Source organism: Symphodus melops (genome assembly GCF_947650265.1).
Source record: "Symphodus melops genome assembly, chromosome: 7".
NCBI classification, from domain to species: domain Eukaryota; kingdom Metazoa; phylum Chordata; class Actinopteri; order Labriformes; family Labridae; genus Symphodus; species Symphodus melops.
The window spans coordinates 12054869-12079803 of NC_136697.1; the positions used below are offsets into that span (position 1 = coordinate 12054869).

Sequence of the window (24935 nt, forward strand, 5' to 3'; positions counted from 1 at the left end):
CAGCTCCAGCTCAGCAGCTAGAGATGGACCAGCAATCTTCTCACTCAATCACACAACTCCTATTATTGACACCCAGCAAGCCAAGGACACCCTGTGCTTTAACGGCACTGCCTTCAAAGAAGAACATAAACCTACAGCATTCTCATCACGCAAAGGAACAAAGCAGTGTGTTTTTTTTAAAAGAGTGCTGCTGTTGTTCCACCACACAGAAACATGCTATTTGTTTACCCTCTCACACCTTCCTTTATCAACGACTTGCGAGCAAATGGTGCACAGCAGGCGTTGTGTCATTGAGTCTCCGTGAGGAAAGTGTAATTGTTGCTGTAATTATGTGCGAACAACAACAGAACAATGGGAGTCGACGCGGCCGCAGCTGCATGTTGAGAACCCAGAGACGGGTCGCTTCTTGTGAAGGTTGCAAAATAAAAGTCCCCGGACCACCTCTCATGTGACGACTGATTGACAGCCTCACAACAATGCTTATTGATCCTGCTGTTTCATTCCACTTCCTCTCCTCTTATATCTACCCCGCTCTCACCTCCTCGCGAAGTCGTAAACAGCCAGGGGAAGAAAAAAAACTTCTCACTTCACCCCCCCCTTTAACTCAGATTTGACAAATCTGAGTTGAGCGGCGTCACACTCGGTTGTTCTGGGTGAAAACTTCCCCTACAAATATGATTTATTAAATCTCCCTGTGCTTGTTTGACCTCAATGAACTGCAGCTTCTTAATGGAATATTTCCCACTGAAGGCATCTTGGTGAAGGCTTTGTTCTGAGCTCCACAAATGAATATTGAAAGGAGTGCATTTGCAAAAAAAAAAAAAAAACACACATACAGTGAGAAGGAATTAATTAGGCAGAGTCAGAGATATGCGCTGATTGCCAGTGCTTTCAAAAACTTGAGTGCATGTGGGTGCAGATTTTGAAAGAGGGAGAGGAAGTTCTACCTGCTCCTCTTATGACGCAGAGGGAATTTGTGTGTGTGTGTGTGTGTGTGTGTGTGTGTGTGTGTGTGTGTGTGTGTGTGTGTGTGTGTGTGTGTGTGTGTGTGTGTGTGTGTGTGTGTGTGTGTGTGTGTGTGTGTGTGTGTGTGTGTGTGTGTGTGTGTGTGTGTGTGTGTGTGTGTGTGTGCGCTTCCTAATGCAACAGTTTCTCCTCCTCACACCTTTTATTTCAGCTTTGTCAACCTTTCGCCTACTCTTTTTATTTTGCAGAAACCCTTATGGACAGTCGGTGGGCAACTACAGAGCTGGCATGGACCACGTTCCCAGAGAGTGGGGTGAGTTAAGTGTGTGTGTTTGTCCTTTTTCTTTTTTTTTTGCGTTCCCTTGTTTTTTTTTCTCCTTTTAACAACATTTGTTCCATTTGCTTGTTAATAGAGCCCAGTCTGCCTTGAGCAGCACACCTCCCACTGTTTTATATTGTTGTTTTTGCTGTGTATGTTTGCTTTCTTGGATTCTTTAAAAAAAACAAAAAAACAAAATGAGGAACACACAATGCGTGGAAGAAATCAAGGATTTTCAGTATTTAGCAAATGTTAAAAGCTCGACGACACATAAAGCAGTTAAATAAATGTGCAAACGAGCACATGCTTAAAGCAAAACCCCACAGTGCGTAAGGACTTTTAGGTAGACTCTACCCTGTGTGTCTCCACAGGATAGGGAGCCTGATAATTGAAAGCATGTGTCTGTATCGTCTACATTATAGGCCCAAGAGCGCATTAAGGCACAAATTAAAGTTTTCAGTTGATCCCCCTGCAGGAACGGTGAGAAAATAAAACAACATGAATTTGACCCCGGGGCTAACAGCCTGAAAGACCTCCCCCACTCCAGGCCAGTGTAATTTGTCTTCGCTACGTGAGCGCAAAGTCAGTCAATGGAAATGGTGGGTTTCCATGGAAACGATCTTCGGCAGCCCTCCTCTTTGCCTTTTTTTCCTATGAGGGTCTGCTCTGAATGTCCTAGCATCCATGAAGTCATATGTCAGGACCAGGCGAGGCAGCCCCTCTCCTCGCAGCCTGACAGGTCCATACGTTCAGGGGCCGGCAATTATCATATTTGTCAGGTAGTGCATCAACGTGTTGCTGGTGATTTATGACGCCTAATGCCGACTCTTGGGCTCATCGTTTGGGAATAAATTGCACAGGAGATCGCAGACGTGAGATGAGTTATGCATTATTTTCTTCCAGTTGAAATAATCAATTTCTTGGAAGCTCATTTGTTATGGAAAAGAAGCATTCGCTCCAAGAGGGAATTAAGAAAAAAATCAAAAAGGATTGACTTCTCACAAGGTTATTTCCTAATGGACTAAATTTATTGACCAATGAAGCCATTTATCATATCCTGTTAGGTTAGATGCAACATACAAAGAGCAGTGTTAACCACATTTATAGCTTTATTCTCTGTTCCCTTAACACAGTGAGAAGTCATGTGTGTCACATGTTGGCTTTTCAGTGAGTCTTTTCAAAGCTGCATGCTGTTAAAAAACAAAAAAAACCACCTCTTGGATGCAAATATGTGCTCTAAGGTTATTCGTATGTGAAGGCATGGGAAGAAAAAAAATTTCTCTACCAATGTAACCTGAAGTGCTCAGGAGGACTGCCACAGTGCACTCACACTAACAGTACTGCATTTAGATGGGCTTTTTAATAAATAACTCCCTGTTTGCATTATAGATATAAGGGGAAATATACAGTTTTATGCCCTCACCCCTGCCAGCACAGATAACACATTTATGTGTTATAGAAACCAAATCTCCTCTTCAGTTGATTTCAATTGCTTTCAGCGATTTGTGTGCTTCCTATATGTGCGTCTCTGCAGTTTGTGTTTGAGCAACTGTACGTGCACCAACACATTTGTGACGGTCTTCTAGCTGCAAAACATCCCTCTATCTCACAACCAGCAACACGTGATCAGCATCAGAACGGATTGTCAAATAGGTATAATGCGTGAAATCAGTTTTAATGGGAAAATGTTTTCTATTAATAGTCTCAAATGATTGGAATTTTCTGAATGATTCATGTAATTAGAATCATTTTAGCAGCGAATGATTCCTCACAGGCCTCATGTACACAGTAAACACAGTGGGGATGTGTGCTGCATTCAGATTTTTACTTTCATCCCTCCACTTGTTTGCTGCTTTGAATGCCCTCTATGCTTGAATGGTTTGTATTAAGATGCACCACGTATAACATTACTCAATATTAATTACCAACATATTTGATAAGTGGGCTTCTGCTGTAGCTCAGTGGCTCAGAAACAGAACTGTTGTCGCGTCAATGAAACACATTAGATAATCAATTCAATGTAACCTCATTTTAGTCAACTCTACCACTGTTGTCTTCATCGCTAGTGATGAAGAGCAGAGGTGTTCCGACACCATTTTCTCTGTCCTAATACGGACCCACATTTGATACCTGGATTTGAGTGTTGACTCGTACCACATATTGTCAGAGTCAAGTGTGATCAAATATTGGTAGAAAACACTGATTGCTCAACAATGTCCAGCCCAGACTAACTTGCAAGAAAAAGTGTCCTTTTAAGAAAAACCAGGCTCATGATGAATCAGTACATTAGCTGGAATACTATCAAATCCAACCTTCAAGGCAGTGTCAGAGGCTGTGTTATCTTTATTGGTCTGAATCTGTATTGGTATTAAGGGGTATTGGTATTGTAACAGGTTTGCCTTGGTATTGGTATCAGAAATACTTCTCGTTTTGTTTTTGGTATTGCTATCTGTGTCGGTCTTGGTATGATCATCAGTGGTGTCTTTATTTGTATTGGTATGAGGGTTGGTATTGTATCTCTATTGGTGTCAGTACTGGTTTTTGTATCGTTAACTGGTTTGGTATCAGTGTTGATATCGGTGTTGGGATAACTTTAATAAGGATTGCTAGACGTTTTTCCAGGTATCCAGCTGTTCTCTTTTCCTGTGTCAGAGTGTCTTTCTGTTGTCTTCACAGTGGGAGGAAGTGAGCGGCTACGATGACTCAATGAGCCCGATCAGGACCTACCAAGTGTGCAATGTCCGACAGCCCAACCAGAACAACTGGCTCAGGACGGACTTTATCCCCCGCAAGGGCGTTTTACGAGTCTATGTGGAGCTCAAGTTCTCAGTCCGTGACTGTGCCAGCATCCCCAACATCCCTGGCTCATGCAAAGAGACGTTTAATCTGTTTTACTACGAATCCGAGGGGGACACAGCTACGGACACCAACCCACTGTGGAGGGAGAACCCCTATGTGAAGGTGGACACCATCGCCCCAGATGAGAGTTTCTCTTTGCTGGAGGCGGGAAGGATCAACACCAAAGTACGGAGTTTTGGCCCGCTTTCTAAGGCAGGCTTCTACCTGGCATTCCAGGACCTGGGCGCCTGCATGTCTCTCATCTCTGTCAGGGTTTTCTTCAAGAAGTGCTCGACGACTATCGCCAACTTTGCCGTTTTCCCCGAGACTGCTACAGGGGCAGAAGCCACCTCTTTAGTGATTGCTCCCGGCGCCTGTGTGACTAACGCCATGGAAGTTTCCGTGCCTCTGAAGCTCTACTGCAACGGGGACGGCGAGTGGATGGTTCCTGTAGGCTCGTGCACCTGCGTCGCAGGCTTTGAACCTTCTGCAGACGACACGCAGTGCCAGGGTATGTGTGGTTAACAGACATTTCGACTTTTATTTAACCAAACCTCCTTTATATGCTCAGTGCAAGTCACCTCAGTGTGTGCCCTCTTCTCTGCATTTATTGTGTGGCTCCTGAAAAGGGGGGGTGAAGGAGGGTGGAGGAGAGTATGAATTAATGAGGTGTTGCAGAGAGGAGCAGCATACAAATATTGTGAGAGCAGGATGGGAGGGAGCGAACGAGGTAGCTGGGAAGGCACAAAATCAAGTGGCTGAGAGAAACATTCAGATAATAGAAAGAAAAGGGGTTCCAGAGGAGAAGATTTAAACAGAGAAAGGAAGATAGTGTGAGGTAAAAGGTGTGAATCGCCAGAGATGGGATGTGAACAGCAGCCAGAAGGAGAAGAATGAAAAGGAAGGAGGGGGGGAGGGGCTGCAGGAAGTCAAAGACAGACAAGCAAAGCCTCCGCTCACCTGGGCCTGAGAAATAGCGTGGAAACACGCGCGGAAGAGCTCATTCGTTGCCATTTGGCGGCTCAAGGTTAAAAGCTTGCCGCCAAAGCCTGATAAAAAGCTCTCCAGGGCTTCAGCGAGCCGCCGCGATGAGGAAGTGCAATTTCCTCCACGGCCTCCCGTTAGTTAATCTACAGGCGGCCACACTCATTAACACCATTCAGACAAACGTGAGCCAACACTGCCACGCTTACATTAATCACTCAGACATTTCATTTCTTACCTCTAGTTTCGCCGCGCTCGCAGCCAACTGCTGCTCGAGACGGAGAGAGGGGGAAGGAAAAAGAGGGAAGGAGAGGAGGAGACAAAAGTGGGATGAGAAGAGGGGAAATATTAGTGCATCAAAAACAGGGGGTATAATCGTGTGCTGCAAAGAGGATTGTGTGCCAGTGTGTGGAGTGTGTGTCCTTTAAAGGAAGTAAGGAAAACAAACAGATGAAAGAAGATGATGACGCTCTGTGTAAGAGAAGAGACATAAATCAGATCAGAGAGGCCAGAGCCCTGAAGGTCTCTGTGAATTATGACAGGAAAAAAAACAAACCCAAAGCATTCTCATCTTATCATCTTTAGCTTTTTATTGCATGGCTTTAGAGCTACAATGTGGAGCCATTAGCTGCGCAGATTTTCCTTCAAGTGCCATTGTTGGGAGTTAAAACAGAAAGACCACTTAGACTAAACTAGTTAATTGCTCCCTCTCTCCCTCTGCTGGATTTTAGACGCCCTCATGCTGACAGGACAGATGTTTGCCAGAGACCCCAGTTTTTACAGCACCAGTTAGGAATGTAGCAAACAGTAAAACATGGGGCTCTGGAGGCAGACATACCCAGGCCTTTTTGCTGCTAATCCCCTTTATCTGAATCCGTCTTTAGTCTGGGCTTATGCTGGTTTATCCCTAAGACTCGATATCAGGCAACCTTCAGCGTGACACTTTTTGAATTTGAATTAATCGCTTGGACACATCGTGCGCGATCACCATACGCTTTGTATATTTTCCTAACAACTATCCTCAGCTAATTTACGTCCGATCCGATGTGCCTTCATTTGAATTGATTTATTGGCTTATTATGGAGCCACTCTGCATGCATGTGGACGCCTTGTTTGTATGCAGCGCTGTGGTTTTGGACCCAACAGACACTGATTGATGGGTTTGGGGTGTATCCCTCCTATTCCAAAAGCATTCTCCATCCCTGTTTGTCTGACAACAGCAATCTCCTGTCAACAGTCTATCTTCATCTTTATCCCACTTCTCCTCCTCTTCAACATGAAACTTAGCTGTCATCCAGACTCTCTTTTAGGGGAGATTAATGTCACCTGGAAAAGGGAGTGAGAACGAAAGAGCAGATGCAAATGTATAGATAAGACCTCACGCTGAAGTGTTTGCCATTTCTTACCTTTTATCAGCGTTTTCTGCACAAAAAAATCGAACATCGCAGGTGCTTCAAAGGTACAGTTTTTGTTCTGTGGCAGATATGACAGCGGCTTGTCTCTAAGATAAGTGACAGCTTAGCGTTTGTTTTTGTTTTCCTCGTCTCATTGTTCCGTTTTATCTCCTCTCCCGCTTTTTCAGCCTGCATCCCTGGAACCTTCAAATCCAAATTCGGGGAGGGATCCTGCTCCCCTTGTCCGTCCAACAGTCGCACCAGTGCACGAGGAGCCAACATTTGTCCCTGCCAGAGTAGCTTTTACCGGGCTGACAGCGACCCCCCTGACTCAGACTGCACCAGTAAGTTATCATCCAATGCGCTCACTCAAAAAGTCCTTGATCCCATTTTTTTAAAAGTACGACACGCACAGTAAACAATTAGTGCCAGGTTGAATCTTTAATGACGGTTGCAATGATCGTGTTAAGCTGCTAGGAAATTTCAGGCCACCCTGAGTTCCCACTCACTTTCAGCGTGAAAATGTTTCTGTTTGATGGGGGCTCAGGGGGCAAGACATGACATGAAAATAAAGACGCTGCACACTGTGATGCCAGTTTTTTTTTTCCTTTTGCAGAAAAGAGTATGAAGAAGCTTGAATTCATGGACGTGTGTGTAATTCACACATCATTCACATGATGTGTGAAACTAATCAGATAACTAAACTAGAAGCATTGAGGACACTGAGTTTTTTGCTGATCCAATCATACAAGAATAAAGTTATTGTTCTTGGCCTTAGACACTTCAGAGAGACATTCTGTGCTGATAGAAACGGCCTTCATGGCTGTCTCATGTCTTTTCTGCACAGATTGATTTAGAAGCTGATGATATCTGCCTGATGTGTTCATGACTTGTTCCTTTCTCGCCTAAATACCCCGAAACAATTGTAGTTCAAAATGGCGTTAATGTTTATGTGGTGATCATGTTGTGAAGTTATTGGATTGGTGCAATATACGTTTTTTGAATATTAAATGAATTCCACACTTTACAGTTAAACAGCTGGGGCTCACACGTAGCTGGTTTGTGCTGTCTGCCTTAATCCCTTGTGGGAAAAGGGAAAACACCTTTTTAATCCGTGTTTGTAAGCTCTTCATACTATAACATTCACAAGTTGACAAAAACAAAACACTGAAACCTCCACATGAAGTCCTGAGGGTTAAAGGCTGTTTCGAAATGACTGTTAATCGTCTTCGTACATTTCTAAAATTATTCACTATAGCAACACAATAGCTGTACATTTTAATATTTTTATGAAATTAAATTTTTTAATTTTTTGTGTGATTTTCTTCTGCTATCCGGCTTTGCTGCTGTGAAACTGTAAAGTTCTCTGTTTGCGAGATTAGTAAAGGATTATCGAAGCTGATATTTCCTCTCAAACTGTAACAAGTAAATTATAAATCTGTCAAAAGTCTGCAGCCTAATTCCACTTTCAAACTAGTCTTGTCTGTCTAGAACGCAGCGTCCGTGCTTGTTCTGCATGTTCAGGCCTGAGAGAGAAGTCCCAGCCGTCGTGCTGATGGAGAGCGACATGTGCTGCTTTGACCGTGTAAAATCACCCCCCCAGGGGCCTTTCGCCGCGTTAAATGACGCACACGGACCGCAACTGTCTCCCCCAGATCCTTGTCACAGGAACACTGTGGACACTGACCAGCATACACAGACAGGCGTGCATGGACACAAGCGCCACCTCTGAACAAAAACACACACTAACACAAACACAAACACACACAGGGATGACAGCTCCGTCCCTGCGGTCTGTCAGAGTTTGTGCCAGCCAGAATGTGCTTTGTGTTTGGAGCGCTGTGTTGCACAAGAGCGGCTCAGCTTTTCAATGGCCGGCAGCTTGGGCTCAGCGTGTGTTTTAGACGGGTGTCCAATTAGAAGAGCCTCCACTCTGAACTGTGCAGCCTTAATTAGGAAGGACAGTAAGAGTGAAACTCAGCTCAGGGCAAGCTGAACGCAGACTGGCAGTTTTGGCCGACACGAGCTGACGGCCTGAGAGTCTTCCTATTGCGCTCTTTTTGTCTCTTTTTCTTCCTGCTTCGAAACAGGATAGACTCTCTGCAGCTGGAAGCTTAGAGCCTGAGCCCTGTCTCTTCTCTCGCTGAAATAGGATAAAAACGAGAACGAAAATCTTTGTTGCCCCCCTCTGTGGTGATCGCACTTTATCCAGGTTTCCTACACTCTTCACTCATAGCGCAGCACTGCCTACTGAAACATGGAGTCAGGTTGTACTGATAAAAGATCATGAATTTATATGAAGTATGGATTAAGACCTTGCACCATGATGGGTTACACATACATCGGGATGATGGAGGCCGGTTTTGGAGTAGAGCTGTGAAGGATTGTGCTTTTCATGAAGGAGCATTACTTAGTGATGAACAGTGGTAGTTCTGCTTGTGCATAAGACAATGTTTTTATTCTCCTGTTTCTGAATATGCTGATTTATTTATTAGCACCAGGAATGATTTCTCCCATTGTTATGTTTTACATGCCTCATTGCACTTTTCTCTGTATAAAAGATTTGTTTGGGGCATGTTAAGCAATTTTAAACTTTTATTGGTGCTTTTTTTTTTTTTTACAGTCTTTGGTGTAAACTGGTTTTATAATATATATTTTTTAAAAGGACTAAACTCTTTGTTTGTATGAGTAGTACATCCTGTTGTTGCCTTCTTACAGCCATACTGAAACATTAATGCACCATTCAGGGAGGATAATGGAAGCACTGCATAGGGAACATGACTAAAGCCTCAGCTGTTTGCTTTTCTCTTCCTGCCCACCTATTAAACACCTACATGCGTCTGTGTTTGTGTGTGCGTCTTTGTGCAGCGATCCCCTCAGCCCCTCGCAACGTTATCTCCAGCGTGAACGAGACGTCATTGTCCTTGGAGTGGGAGGAGCCTGAGGACACCGGCGGGAGGAGCGACCTCGTCTACAACGTGGTGTGTAAGAAATGCCTGCAGGACCGGAGCCCCTGCACGCGCTGCGACGACAACGTTGACATCGCTCCTCGCAGGCTGGGGCTGCGACAGAGGAAGGTTGTGGTGAGGAACTTGCAGGCTCACACCCGCTACAGCTTCGAGGTACAGGCGGTCAACGGGGTTTCTGGGAAAAACCCCACCTCGCCCAGCTACTCTACGGTCAACATCACCACCAACCAAGCCGGTTAGTAAAAGAACATCAGTCAGACACACTTAATGTATCCACAAACTGAGTTAATTCTTAGGGCAGCTTGGATCAATAGCACTTAACAACATGATGGGACAGGATGGTTACATTCAGTCAATGTCAATCAGTGTATTCATGACTTTTGGTAGCCAGAGCAATGTTATCAGTTAACATGCACAGTAAACACTGGAGAGAAAAACAAACAGCAGGAGATTTTCTAAAGAAACAAAAGGAAGGCTAGATTAAATCATAGGTAAGTATACTTTGTATGTATGAAGTATACTTTATATTTATATGTTGAGAGCGGCAGTAGCTCAGTCCATAGGGACTTGGGTTGGGAACCCGAGGGTTGTTGTTTCGAGTCCCGATGCAGAGGTAGCTGAAGAGATGCCAGGCTATTTTCTGAGCACTGCAAGGGTGCCCTTGAGCAAGGCACCGACCCCCCCCCCCTCCCCCCCAGCTCAGGAATGCCTGCTGTAGCTTCTAAGACTCTGACGTGATATTATATATATACATATATATGTATATAGTGTATATAGATTTGTGTGTGTGTGTGTGTGTGTGTGTATATATGTACTGTATGTGTGTGTGTGTATATATATCTATATATATATATATATATATATATATATATATATATACACATACATACATACATACGTGTGTGTCAGAATTCAGCCCTGTCAACCATCACTGACAATGTCACCTTTCAACACCTCCTCTTAATATCTGCAGCGTCATCATCACTCAGCACCTTTCCACAGACTGTAATTACTCTCCCAGTTAACCTGCACTTAATCCAGCTTTCTGCAGTTTATGGACCCAATACAATGACTGTCAATTGAGTCACTTTCAGGCCTCACTAATCAATAAACTGCAGAATGCTGTGAAGGTGAAACATGTAGCGTTTTTCCTAAATTGTTCCGGTTGAAAGATTTTGAATAACATTATCTCTCTTTAATGGTTTGTGACTTGGAAGGAGAAACCCTTGGCGGCTAAGAATATGAAGAGACTCAATGTGTAACCTGTGTCCTCTCCATTGTCTCACTGCAGCACCTTCAGCTGTGCCTACCGTTCATCTGATGCGCTCCACCTCAGACACACTCAGTCTGTCATGGCTGCCGCCTGAGAAACCAAATGGGGTCATCCTCGATTACGAAATTAAATACCATGAGAGGGTAAGCTCTGAATTTGAAGCTGTTACATCTATCTAGGTCACACTGTATGCCTTATTGACTCTGAACTTTTCCAACCCTGTATCTACAGAAGCCTTTTAAGAGTGGAGAAAACTGTAACACGGAAATATGATGCGTTTGGCGGATAGAAATGTTTGTTGCTGGAGAGTATGAGCAAGTCAGACTTCAAAAATGGCTGATGTAAATGCTTCCTCACTGGTAGACTTCCCAAGTAATGCCCTGTAGTTATTATACACATTTCTTTTAACCTTTTGTGGTAAAAACAAAGATTCTTAGATCCTTGCCGGCTCCTCAGTCTAAAAACAACACTGTGTTAAAGAATGAAAATGTCTGTTTCAGTAACACACCAGTTTTAGTACCAAATGAATTTGATTGACAGCAGGCCAAAGTAGTAGGTTCATTTGAAATGCAATAGCAAATGTATATATAACTGTAATGTATATGTAATATCACTTCCTAGTTAAAGCTTTAGAAGAGGAGGCTAACCCTGCTACTTAAGGAATCCGTCACCTGAACCTTTATGCTACAACTCTTGTCTGGAAAACAGCCTTCAAGTTATTAGTGACTTTTCTCAACACTCTTTGTGAACACAAAATTTACATATAAGCTAAGGGGACGTTGATAGTTTCAGTTTCAAAAGAAAACTGCCAACTTACCCTGTAATATTGGCTTGCAAAATCTAAGTTAGCTAACATTAGCTAACATTATTCACAATAAAAGAATAGCTGTGCCAGATTGAGAGGCTGTAATATCCTATTCAAATATGTACATTTTGAATGAGTAAAATGTGTTTTTATTGCTTATTAATTTATACTTGCGAAGTTCTTTTTGTTTGGCTAAAGCTTAAAAACTGAGCTTGTGTTAAATTTAACGAACATTAGCTTACATTAGCCTACTAAAGCTAGGGCATACCAATGCTGAGGCAGAACTCAAACATTTGCAGCTTCTGGAGAAGCTTGATGCAGCTGCTGTGTTTCACTTTAGGGCCAGGTGATGTCCCACACAGTAACATCCCAGCACAGCTCAGCCAAGGTGGAGGGGCTGAGGGCTGCTACGCCCTACGTGGTGCAGGTCAGGGCTCGCACTGTTGCAGGATACGGACGATACAGCAACCCCATGGATTTCAGCACCAACCTCCACAGTACGGATAAACTCTCTACAACTCCAAGTCTGATCTCGATAATCTTTTCTAAAGCTTTCCTAATGAGGGTTCTCGCTTAGTAGTTTTTATTGCTGCTTTAGCAGGCTTTACACTTGCAGTACAGGCTAACCTTTAATCTCCAGGCTGGTGTTTCTGGTGTTATTTACTCATGTGTGTCTGCATGTTATGTGGTCCAGGTGACCCTCAGAAGTCGGTGCAGGACCAGCTGCCTCTCATCGTTGGCTCTGCCTCTGCGGGTCTGGTGGTCATTGTTGCCATGGTGGTTATTGCTGTTGTCTGCCTTAAGTAAGTGTTTGATATTTATTGCTGACAGGCTGAAGTACATGTTTCATTTTGTTAGTTAGAGCCTGAACAAAGAGGCTCATTAAATTTTAACATGCTTTCAAAGGGTGCATACTAACAACTTTACTTCAAAAAGAAGCTCTGCCGGAGAAAAAAAAAGACAGAGCTCCTCTTCCAGTGGTTTCATCTTATAGTCCAGTCAGATGTTTTTCGTTCTTTATGAAAACGGTCAAGGATGATTATTTGAATGTGACTCTGTTTATGTGCTGCTTGTTTACAGGAAGCAGCGCAGCGGCTCAGAGCTGGAGTACACTGAGAAACTACAGCAATACAGTAAGCTTGTGTGCTCAGCGTGAGAACTGTCGCTCCTGTGTTCCTTTGGTCATGCCAGTGCGGTTATCCACCTGATTTAATCAATTATCTAATCACCTGATTGAAGCAGGGCCATTTCCCTATTAGTACAGAGGAAACTCTGACCGTGCTGTCTGTATCTTGTTTGGCCCCTTTTTTCAAAGTACCCTTTGAATGTGAACTTTACTGTACAGGAAATGTTAATTACTGCGTATGTGGTCATACATTCAATGAGCCTCACGCTAAGTCCGGCTCCCTTAGTATCTATGTTTTCTGTTCATTAATGAGGAATGTTCCTGATCATTGAATTAGTTAAGCAGGAAATAAATTAATAAAGATCAAACAGATCACAAGTTTTTAGATAAGTAGTTAACACACGTTCCTTTATCCTAATAATAAAAGGGTGAAATAAATGTGCACAGACTTTCTGTGAGATCACTTTTTATTTTGGGGAAATTCTCATAATTAACTCTCTTGCTGAGAGAAAATAAATGCCTTTCTCGTGTCTGTACATAAAATATGAAGCTAAAGACACAAGGGATTAAGTTTAGCATAGCCTAGACATGGAAGCAGGTAGCCCGGCTTTTTCGAGCGTTTGATAAATCTTACACTAAGAGTCTCTGATTCCCACGAATGAACAAGTAGCAGTGTACGTGAAATTGTCCAAAAACATGGCCCCCAATTCAAGCACAAACAAGAAGTGACAATTTAACATTTTACCTTCAGCAGGGTTAAACTATGGCATAAAAGTGGTTTTGTGTGATAGCTGTTTTTTCCTGCTTACAGTCTTTATGCTAAGCTAAGCTAACCACTTTACTCTCATGAGGAATAATGTCCAGCATATATCCCGAAAATGATTTAATTATTCTGGCTCAAATTTAACAAATGTTTTCTCATATATATTAGATATATGGATATGAATAGTAGAATTTCAAGTTGTTTTAGCCATATTAGCCAGGCAGCTGCGGCTACATGCTGATTTGTCTGTGAATTTTTTCTCTCTCAGTTTCTCCTGGAGTCAAAGTGTACATCGACCCTTTCACCTACGAGGACCCAAACGACGCTGTCCACGAGTTTGCCAAAGAGATCGACATCTCCTGTGTGAAAATAGAAGAAGTCATTGGTGCAGGTAAACAGCGCTGTTGTTTTGTTCACAAGGGTAGAGAAAGATTTATTAATCATTTATTCGAACAGAAGTCTGCCATCAAGCCCCGAGGTCTGTTATATAAGAGAGTCCCTCTTTAGGACTCAGAGTGTGCATGAGAGCTGCCAGTGGGAAGGATTGAAGCGAAAATCTTCTCGCTCAAATCCCCCCTTGAGTCTGTTCTTTTTTTTTTCTATCTTTCTCTCCAGCGGCATGTTGTGTCCTAACTTCACCTTCAAATGACAGTGTGGTCCTGTTCGTCCAATCCTCCCTGTCTCTTTTTTTCTTTCTTTCTCTCTCTTTCTCTTCCCTGTGAACACTCAGGCACCACATGCAGACCCCCCAAACTCCTTGCCCATCCTCTGTCTCCTTACACTGGTCCCAGGTTGCACACTCGATCAATACCTGCCACTCCCTCTCTCCCAAATATCTTTGACCTCTGATATCCCGTCCTTATTTCCCACGTCTTCTCAAGTCCTTTCCCACAGCTAAAGCCGACCCTCGACTCTCTCAAATCAGTTCCTTCACTCCCGAATCCGACCATTAACGTTCCCTCTCCTTGCACTTTCCTTCCACCCCCTCCTCTCACTCGAACCTCCTCTCCCCCACCACCCTACACCCCCTCCTCCCCTTACCTTATTTTCTCGAACCAGGTGAGTTTGGCGAGGTTTGCAGAGGACGTCTCAAACAGGCCAGCCGCAGAGAGATGGTCGTGGCGATCAAGACGCTGAAAGCCGGCTACACCGAGCGACAGAGGCGGGACTTCCTGGCTGAGGCCTCCATCATGGGCCAGTTCGACCACCCTAACGTGATCCGGCTGGAGGGCGTCCTGACCAGAAGCTGCCCGGTCCTCATCATCACCGAGTTCATGGAGAATGGAGCGCTCGATTCTTTCCTCAGGGTAAGCTTGGTGTGAGGCGTGTGCCGCGACACCTCTGACAGAGAAGATTACTTATTGTTTGTATCAAAGCGGAGAAGAACACACACGCACAGACAGTCATTCACGACACCTCTGGGTTATCGGAATGTTTTACTCACTGTAAAACACCCCGAGGCGCTCGCTTGCTGAGTGATAGAGATTAAATGTGCAATATAACGCCTGCAGACAGGCATAGTGTCTCTGCCTGACGTGACTGACTGATGCTGACAGGCTTTGCAACACTCAAACTCCTGGTGGAAAACTGTCACACAGCAGACCTTTGGATGTGTTTGCAGCACTGTATTAGAGAGCCTTTGTACAACTGCAGAATACATTACCGATCAGGGTTTGTTACAGACCACTTCCACCTACACAAACTGCTGAACAAAGGCGAGGTGAGAAATGAGGTGTCACACAGTACATTTCCAGCTGCGTGGGGGCCATTACATGTCATTTACATCCAATAAACCTGTTTTCTTGCATGGCTGCACTGTGAAGAAGTCCTTACTGTAACTGTTCTACTGGATGAGGTTACTTATTGCTTCTACTGGATCCATGGCTTTCTGCTGGTGTTTACCTTAGAACAGCTGATTGTTTAGAAGTTGAGACATTTCAGGTTATCGGTGAGAGTAGTTTCCTACCTCTGTGTTTATTGTGTTACTGTGAGGAATAATGCTTCACTTTGGCCTTTAGACCTATGTTGCATATTCTACTGATGTTTCCCGTCTCTATAGACACACTGTATATCTGAATTTACAAAATCAGACAGAACAATTTACTGATGTTTTTTCTGCGTGATTTTCTTCAGGCACAGAGTGCCTATCATTTGCTGACACCATTTTCTCTAATGTGTGATTAACTGCCTCCATCTATTTCAACTAGGAGAGACTTAATTCAAAGTGAACAATGCCTTTTACAAGTTAAGAAAAGTGTGTGAATTGTTGAATTGCTCTTGGCAAGATTACCCCATCGTGAAGTCTTTGTGTATGTAAAGAGGAAGAGAGGCCGGGAGCAGGAAAGGACATCTGAAGGACTTAACCCAGACACTGAAGGAATGGATTAAAGGTGACCTGAGGGGGGGAAGGAGGGTTGCAATGATTGACAGAGCAGAGAGGAAAACAGACTTTAAGTTCAGCAGCAGCAGGATTGGATGAAAGAAATTGGGCTGAAGTGTGGTTGGTTAATATTTCAAAGTAAACGTCCCCACTTGTTGTTCAGTAAGGAAAAACAAACATATGATGTTGTCTTCTGGGGATCAAGATTTAATTCCACTCGGACTTGTTGCCACAAAACAAACAAAATCTACCAAATGTCATCAATGGTGACAATGATGGTCTGCTCCTGTCTTCTAGTTTTCATCTTTTATCATGGAAGAATGTAGAAAAAATATGAAGATCCTTTGTTTCATTTCTTTAGATTAGATATATTTGGTGGATGAAGCGGAGGACAATGGATGGATGTTGAATTATTTGATTATCTGCGATTATCCATTGAAACATGTTTATTGGCTGCTTTATCAGTGAAACTGTTTCGGCTCTTTAACGTTCTCAAGTTGGGAAAGGAGTTGGAAATAGCCTTGATAACATCTGTATCGATTAATCTGACAATTATTTTCTCAAAAATCCTTAATCATCTTGTTTATGAGATGTCAGGGAAATAGTGAAAAGCCCCAGGTGGCATCTACAAATAGCTTGTTTTTGTTCGACCAACAATTTACTGTCAGAAGAGAGGCAGAAAATTGTCACATCCGCAGAGCTGAAAGCAAAAATAATTGTCCGCTTTTCAAAACGGACTGAAATGATGAAACATTAATGAAGTTATTACCAATTGCTTCTCGTGTGGAAACACCGATGTGGGATCTTGGACACTGTAATGGACAATATTTACTATTTTCTTGACATTTGACACTGCGGACAATTCAACCATGGAGTGATTAATCAATCATTAGCCACAGCTCTTAATCACTGACTCCAGCCTGAGCCTCTTCCTCCATCTCACCCTCCTCCTCTCACTCAGCTGTCCCATAATAACACAAATGTCTCCGCGGCCTGTGCCGTCCTCACCCTCGCTCGCCCTGGTGTCACCCAGCCTGTGAATCAGAGGAACTCTGAGTTCTTCTCTAATGAAGACACCAAACGCTCGCTGAACAAACTTTCAATGTGTGTCTCATGAGACTTTGTAAATCATCTCCTGGATATATACACACACACACCCACCCACACACACACACACACACACACACACACACACACACACACACACACACACACACATTCATAGGACATATGGACATTTAGACGCAGATACACAGAAATAAGTCACACACACATTCATACATACACTGAGCTGTGGCTTTGAGCGCCTGCTATGAATCATGGCTGTTTACACATCCATCCATCCTAGTGTGCTTTGCTGTCAGACTTCAGTGAAGTGTGCAGACTACAAAGCAGGATGTTTATGGTTTTGTCATGTCACGTCTTGTGTTCTTTGCCGTCTCTTTCTGGAGTCAAAGATGGGATTGATTATGTCGAAAATTGTTTTTTTCTTTCCCCCTTCAAAAAATCTACTTAATATTCAGGTCATGTGAGAAAACCTCACAGGGAAGATTCAGCCTCTTCAGGTTTGCAGAATTTCTCGTTTTTGATAATGGGTAATTGTGTATTGACTTGCGATGGATTGGTGGCAATCCACACGCGTGGTTTCACAGGCGGGAGTCCTGATTTATAAGCGTCTCCTGTTCATCCCTCCATGTCACGCTTTATAAACGTGGAGAATCTTAAATTAAACCCTGAAACCCTGATCTCTGATTTTGTTTCATGCTTCTCAAATGTTAATAAGAAAGGGCAAAAATCTGCAAATGAAGGTCTTTTAAATTACCAACTAAAAAAGGCTTTGAGCAACGTGCATTTATAATTCCCGGATGATTTTCGCTTTAATGTTGAGCAGCAAAAGAACCTGCAAACAAAGCTGTGTTTAATCAGGTTAGGTGCACTGAGTCAGCTAGTTTCACCTTCTTCTTTAAACATCCTTTTTTTTTTCTTTCTTTTTTTTTACATACATTTTGATATTTAGGATGTGTTCATCATATTTATCCTCATCAGAATGATTACTACCCTATTTTATTTAGCTGTATAAAAATCGCTGATGTTTTTTTGTGACTGGCTTGTTGTAATTTTCTGTCTTTGTGAAGCGTGTTGTCACTTGCATTTTAAAAAGAGCTCCACACAAATGATTACAAGGACTCGTTTAAAAAAAAAAAAAAAAAAAAGTGAAATCCCTTCAGTTGCCTGGTTGTGATTGTTGCAGCTTCCTCCTTGTTTTTGTGTTGCTGCCAACATTGAGCGTTAATGGTTTTAGTATGACAGTAAAGACTCTAATTAATCAGCTAATTGGACAGCATGTGTGAAAAGGTCGGCTGTCAGGGACTGTCAGGAGCATGATGACAGATGTCATGTTTATGTGGCTCGGTGACTGATCGACTCTTTGGTATTTTCTCCTTATCTCCTCTCTTTACTCTTCCCTATCGTCTCCTTTCCGCTATTTCAACCTATCTTTTTTCTCATTTCTCATTCCCTCGCTTCCCTCGCCTCCCTCATTAACCTCCTCTTCCCCTCCTCCCTTTCCCTCTCTGCTCTATCTCTGGCTGCTGTGTTTTTTTTGTAGCTGAATGACGGGCGCTTCACGATGACACAGCTGGTGGGGATGCTGCGTGGCATCGCCTCGGGGATGAAGTACCTGTCAGATATGAACTACGTCCACCGAGACCTCGCTGCCCGGAACATTCTGGTCAACAGTAACTTGGTGTGCAAGGTCTCAGACTTCGGCCTGTCACGCTTCCTGGACGACACGTCTGCTGACCCCACTTACACCAGCTCCCTGGTCAGTATTCCCTGTTTGTGTGCTGACTGTATGTTTATATACATGTGTAATCAAGTGCCTTCATTTGTTCGCCGTCACTTGTACATATGGAATCATGTGACACCGTTCATGTGTTCCAATATTTGCGTTAGGGTGCAAAGCCGTGTGTGAAATTTGCATCAGCTTCTGCATGTCTGTGTTTGCTGTCATGAGACTGTAGTGTGACTGTAGCTGATACACGTGTGTGTGTGTGTGTGTGTGTGTGTGTGTGTGTGTGTGTGTGAGCAGGGAGGGAAAATTCCCATCCGGTGGACAGCGCCAGAAGCCATCGCCTTCAGAAAGTTCACCTCCGCCAGCGATGTGTGGAGCTACGGCATCGTCATGTGGGAGGTGGTGTCCTATGGGGAGCGGCCATATTGGGACATGAGCAACCAGGATGTGAGTGAGCTTTACATGTTACAAACACACCTCTCTACAGGCTGAATGATCCCTCTGTGAGTTTTGTGTCTACAACCCCGTTAATCCAACTGGATCATTTTAGCACAGTCGTCTCAATGATGTCAACCATTGATGTCTGAGTAGGCATTATCAACCCAATGATGGTTGTCGCCATATTGGAAATCATGAACATACTTTGGGCTAATCGAGAAATGAGCTTTAGAGGTCTTTTTTTGCCAAACGTGTAAGCAGCATTTCGGCTGCATTGACTGTGAATGATCCAGACTTTTCCCTACTGCTTTCGCACACTGTCTAAACCCCACTTCATGTGCACAGCGCTGGGATGCTGGCATGAAAATGTCTGGCTGAACAGATTTTGACTTTTGTTTTCAGACATTCAGCCCACCAGGACTATGTCCGGAAATGTTCAGGAGTGCAGTTCAGACGTTGAAGGCAGTAAAGTTAGGGCGCGGGCAGAGACTTTCTTTGAGCTGTTGTGGCTTTGATTTCCAGTGTGACATGTTGGACCTGCTGTTTTTATCTCCTCATTGCAGATGCTTTTGCAGCTGTGTTCTACTTTTTACCTCCTTATTTACAGCCTTCCCTCCCACTGCAAATCCATACTGCAAAGCCCAACTCCTCACACTAACAAAGGGATACACACGAAAAAAAAAGCTTTTTATTATTTTTTCAGGCGTTGTTACCTGTAGGCTATCTGCACCTCACAGACAGCCCAACTACAACAGCAGGCTTGCAGAAAAGAAACCTCCTGGTTCCTCCGTCCTAAACAAAAGCACTGAAGCAATGTGTACACCTCCACTTTATTCCCACCGGAATATCTGCTCTGTATTGTGCTTCAAAAAAACAACTTGTAAAAGCTGAAAGCAATAAAGCAAAAAAAGAAAAAAGGAGTCGGAATGAAAATGCCAGTAATGTATGTATAACTTTCATAACAAAACCCACATCCAGTAATGAAAGCTTCAAAGTCAAGGCCCTCTTTTGTTCCCAATAGCCTTTTGTGCCTCAGTCATCGCTCAATAAGCAACAGAGTCAACAAATGCGAGATATAAACAGAGGTGCTCGCCGGCTAGGAGCGCGACATAAAAATCAAAGGACAAGCAGCAGGAGGAGAGGAGTGCAGCAGAAATGTTTTATTGTTCCCAAATGGCAATTTTTTTTATTGTTGTGGGGAGTTTAAAACCCATACAGAGCTTACGGAGGGGAAAGCAGTTGCTAGGCGAAATCAAATCAATGAGCCAACATTTTCATCCTCCACTTATTGTTTCTCCCATCAATCACAGCAGTTTTGAAGGAGCAACTTTGAGAATCCTTGAGAAAATAGTTTTAAAAGGTTTGTAAAGATGCTGAAGAGAAGATTGGACAGTGTGGCAGCATGTGCCGAGACTCTTTCTCACATGGGACATAATAAAAACAGGAACTAAGGATTATTCTTTCACCGCGCTAACAAAGGGCCAAACACAGTGAACTAAATACAGATGAGTAACACTGTGCAGAGGCAGCACAGGACACAGGATCGTATCCATCTTCTTGTTCAAGTAATTCACTGTCGGTCTTTTTTTAAATATATCTGTTGTCAGTGACTATTTGTGACCCACCTACAGCAGATTCAGACCTAACACACTTTAATAATCACTGCATCAGATATTTTACCAACATTGACATTGTTAGCATGTTAGCGTATCAATGTTAGCCAAGAGCCCTTCTGTTTCGAAATAAGGCATGATGGAGACCTGTACACATCTGTATAGATAGATAGATAGATAGATATGACAGTGACCTTTGAACTTTGGGTCCTGTCTCGCAGGTGATGACAGCAGTGGAGCAGGACTACCGGCTGCCTCCGCCTATGGACTGTCCAATGGTGTTGCACCAGCTGATGCTCGAGTGTTGGATGAAGGAGAGAAACCTGAGGCCCAAGTTCTCCCGCATCGTCAGCACCCTGGACAAGCTGCTCCGCAATGCTGCCAGTCTGAAGGTGGTGACCAGTTCCTACTCAGGGTAAGTCTGTCTGCTGGAACTGAGTTAGCCACTTACACTGGGTTTAAATCAAGTCATATTGGTGTCATAGTTGAGATTCTTCTCACGTAAACTTGAACAGAGTCTCCGTTTTTTTTAAAAAAAGAACAGCACCTCTTTGTTGCCAACTTGGCAAAAAGTCTTTGAACAAACTTGATAAATTTACTTTTTAAATGGCCTCAGCAAAAAACTCTCACTGGACTTAAACATGTAAAGAGCAACAATGGTGGAAAAAACTCGGTGCACAACAGGAACCAGAGCTTAGAGGTAATGCAGAAGCTCTTAGTAGAATTGCTTTGATATTTCACTCCAGATTTAAAGGAACTTTTGTCAAAAGTTGGCTGTGTACTTGCAGTCCGGCTGCTACTGTAGCTGACCTTTGTAGAACGTATAGCTGTGTTATCCTGCTGCTGGGCTCTTCATGTGAGCACCAAATGCTTTTGAGGGTTTTCTTCAATAACAGCAGGATACTTTTAACACAAAGAAGGATGATGCAATTTCGTCCTTTTCACCTTGCTTGAGATGGTCTTCTATATCGCACATGACAGTTGTGCAGAAGCAGAGAGGAGTTGTGTTAGAATAAGATGTCGGTGTAAAAAATAACGGGTTGGACAAAAAAAAAAAATCACAAGGTCCACCTTTGTTTTTGCTTTTCGTTGATTTTAGAGGATTTTTCTTTGAGTTGAGTTTTTTTTTTTTTTTTTTTGTCAGTCAGACATCTGCCTGTTTTTCCCTTGGAAGTGAGGTATTTGACTTATTCATAAGTAGCCGTCCTCAAGCGGAGGATTGTTTTTTAACTTTGTTGTGCTGCAGATACGCTCACTGACATGTTTGTTCTGAGTTTTGTTCACCTGGCATCCAGTCAACAATATGATTAGTGCTGGATCCTCAGCTCTGTAGTGATGTATAATGAATCAAGCGCACATCCTCAACTCTGTGATGGCTTCCTGTTTCACAAAAGGCTGAATTCATACATACAGTATCCAGGTCTGGTGCCAGCTCCTTGGCTCAGAGTTCCACTCTAACATGGAGCCCCAAGGGCGACTCCTATGCCAGGATTCGGGCTCAGCGAAGCTAATTGTGTGTGGAAATGTAATGGCTGACCTCGGTTTAATTCCCCCTATACTTGGCTGGATGCTGGAATGTAGGTGATAGGACAGAAAGCAGCCAGAGCTGCTGATGTGGAAAAGCAGGAGGTGATGAAGTGTGAGTAATAAGGGAGATTGAGGAGAAGCTAAAAGAGAGGAATGTGTTTAATTAGGTTGCTAATGAGCTTTTTAATGCATCAGGGAAGAGTTGCCCAATGCTTGAATGGGCCAATAGGAAGGTGATATTCGTGTATCTCTGATGCTCATGTGTGTATGTTTTTCTACAGAGCAGATCACACGTCAGTGATAAATACTCCGCCTCGTCTGTATGCAACAGCACGAGTGATAGACAGAGCAGGAGAAGAAGAAGAAGAAGGAAAGGCTCATGTTGTCAGAGCATGATTCAGGGAGTGTTTGTCTCCCCCTCACCTGCCATTGACTGCTCGTTGATGTTGGAGCAGATAAGAAAAGGAGGGAGAGGATATGAGATGCAGCGCTATCTGTCGAGTATCTTCAGCCACAAGGGCCTTAAAAACAAGGACACTGGCCGCGGAACAAAGGACACTGGCGCTTTTTCCAAGATAGCTGAGAAATATGTTGAACTTTTATTAAAACTGGAGATGTGATGAATAGATTTGGCTCGGCATTTCAGTTGGACTTTATTTATGGCAGATGAAGCTCTCCATCAGCAGTTTTTCACTCTTCTCTGTTTTATTGTTTATATCCACGAGGTCCAAGGTGCAAATACTCTGCAGAATTTAGCTACATCGACGCTAAGATGGATTAGACCTTTATCCACCTTCAATGAGAGCACTTAGCAAAGTAATAATGAGCTGTATCTTTTGTTTAAAGTGGCTGTGAACCTGCTGCTGACCCGTGAGGCTGCTTTGTGTTGGCAGGGATTTGCTGCGGCTCGGGGGGACCCTGCCAGGACACAACAGGAAGAGTCCGGACAGCAGTCAGGAAATCGTTCGGCAACAGATGAGCCAAACTCTCCCCATCCGTGTATGAGTCGAGGATACGGAGCGGAAAAAAACTACCTGAAAAAACTCTGCCGCCAAGAGCCTGATGTAACATAGAAAAGAGTGAGACAGGACGAGGACCGTGTTGGAGATTTCTTTTCCGACTGGAGATTTAATGTGTGTTTCAACAGACTTTCCATTGCAGTGTGTGTTCTCTACTTGACACTTGTGGATTTGTGACTATTGACATAAACCAAACTTCCTATAGCCCCTTCTCAGGTTGTGTTTGCATGTCTGCATGTGTTTTCTGCTGGTTGGGAATCAGTATCCCCCCCCCCCCTCCCCTCCCTGCCCTCAGACCGAGGGCTCAGTGCTAAGACAAAGCTTGAATCGAACTTTTAAACTCAAAACCTTCCTGTACATCTTCAACCCAGTTGATCTTTTCCCTTTGATTCTTTTGAGCCCAACCAACTCTCTTCTTTTATTTTGTTGATTTTAAGGAACAAGAAGAAAAAAAAAACCCACCTTTCCTCTGCTTCCTCTTAAATACCGTCTTCCACGAGTACTGGGAGACAAACTTGTTACAAATGTGTACAAAGCGTCCAAGTCTTCACAATGTCTCCCCTTCAGAGCGGAGATGGAACTGACACTGTGCGGGACACGTCATGTGCATGCCAAAGTGGAAACTTATTCACAAGAAGAGTACAAATAAGTTCCACGTTTGCTGTTTGCTTTGGTGGCATTTAGCTGTACGGACTTTAAAGTCCTGTTTTTTCTTAACCTTGTTTGATTCATATACGCATTGTTTTTGAATGCTAAGTTATTATCTTATTATTGCAAGGAAGTGTTTTTTTTGTGAGTGTTTTTTACGAGCACCAGGGCTTAACTTTTTTATTACACGGCTTGTTTTTTTCTCCACACATCAACAAACCAGACAGACATGAATGAGTGGATGAAGGAGGACATTTTCTGCAAAGACAGAAAAGCTAACTTCCCTAACACTGAAGGGACTGTGTGGAGATCAGTGTTCTTCAATTGAAACGCACCAGTGGTAGTGCTGTCGTGTAAGTGTGTCCCAGATCAGTGGGAAATAAAAGGTCACGGTCTGGATAACATGTTCGCAACCTTAATGCTGACCTGAAAAAAATTGATGTAGAACAAATTCACTCATTGGTTCATTTCTCCTGATATGTGTTTTCTTCAGCACGCCAGCTGTCAGAGCAGTAATCTACAACAACTGCCTGTAAATACAGTACTACTATATTTCTATTAGAGCAGTCAGCTCAGCATCCACAACAATGTGATCTGACTGTGGCCTCTCTATGACCCTCGTTTATATGCTTGTTTAGTGTGGAGGAGCGAACAAATGACAAAATTCCAGTTTAATAGTCATTACATATCTGAAAGTAAATGTGAAAATGAAAGAAGAAAATGTGTGTCTGTTAAGGCAGACGTTTTCCTGTGCAATTAAGGGTGTATTAGGTTGTAAAAAGAAGAAAAAAAATGCCAGAAAACCAGAAACGAAAATAAGTATTTCTCTTTCAGTATTTTTACGATAATCATATGCAAATAAATAATTAAACAGATCTCTGGTATTCTCTTTGATTTCTCGGTGGGTTCACCAAGGCTGGAGTCTCAGGTTTCTCTTCCCCGGCGTTGGCATAAAAAGAGGGAATAGCAAGTGGGTTTCACCTCCTCAGCTGGAATATCGCAGCAGCTCTGGATTGAATTCATTAAGATTTAAGGTTAATCAAAGCATGGTCCATGCGGCTCACCAATTAGCGAGACCA

The 24935-nt window shown here is 43.2% G+C and overlaps 1 protein-coding gene across 1 annotated transcript in view; it reads left to right on the forward strand.

Annotated features, from left to right (window-relative positions):
• The window catches only part of ephb3a (eph receptor B3a), a 31293-nt gene extending 6562 nt beyond the window's left edge, over positions 1 to 24731 (forward strand). The window contains exons 2-15 of the mRNA XM_079349354.1: positions 1215 to 1279; positions 3962 to 4634; positions 6690 to 6845; positions 9370 to 9705; positions 10762 to 10886; positions 11889 to 12045; positions 12243 to 12351; positions 12629 to 12681; positions 13706 to 13828; positions 14497 to 14744; positions 18426 to 18641; positions 18909 to 19058; positions 20884 to 21077; positions 23083 to 24731. Of these exons, the coding sequence (XP_079205480.1) occupies positions 1215 to 1279; positions 3962 to 4634; positions 6690 to 6845; positions 9370 to 9705; positions 10762 to 10886; positions 11889 to 12045; positions 12243 to 12351; positions 12629 to 12681; positions 13706 to 13828; positions 14497 to 14744; positions 18426 to 18641; positions 18909 to 19058; positions 20884 to 21077; positions 23083 to 23194 (2717 nt within the window). The 3' untranslated portion in view covers positions 23195 to 24731. The remainder of the gene's footprint in view (positions 1 to 1214; positions 1280 to 3961; positions 4635 to 6689; positions 6846 to 9369; positions 9706 to 10761; positions 10887 to 11888; positions 12046 to 12242; positions 12352 to 12628; positions 12682 to 13705; positions 13829 to 14496; positions 14745 to 18425; positions 18642 to 18908; positions 19059 to 20883; positions 21078 to 23082) is intronic.
• The last annotated feature ends 204 nt before the right edge of the window (positions 24732 to 24935 follow it).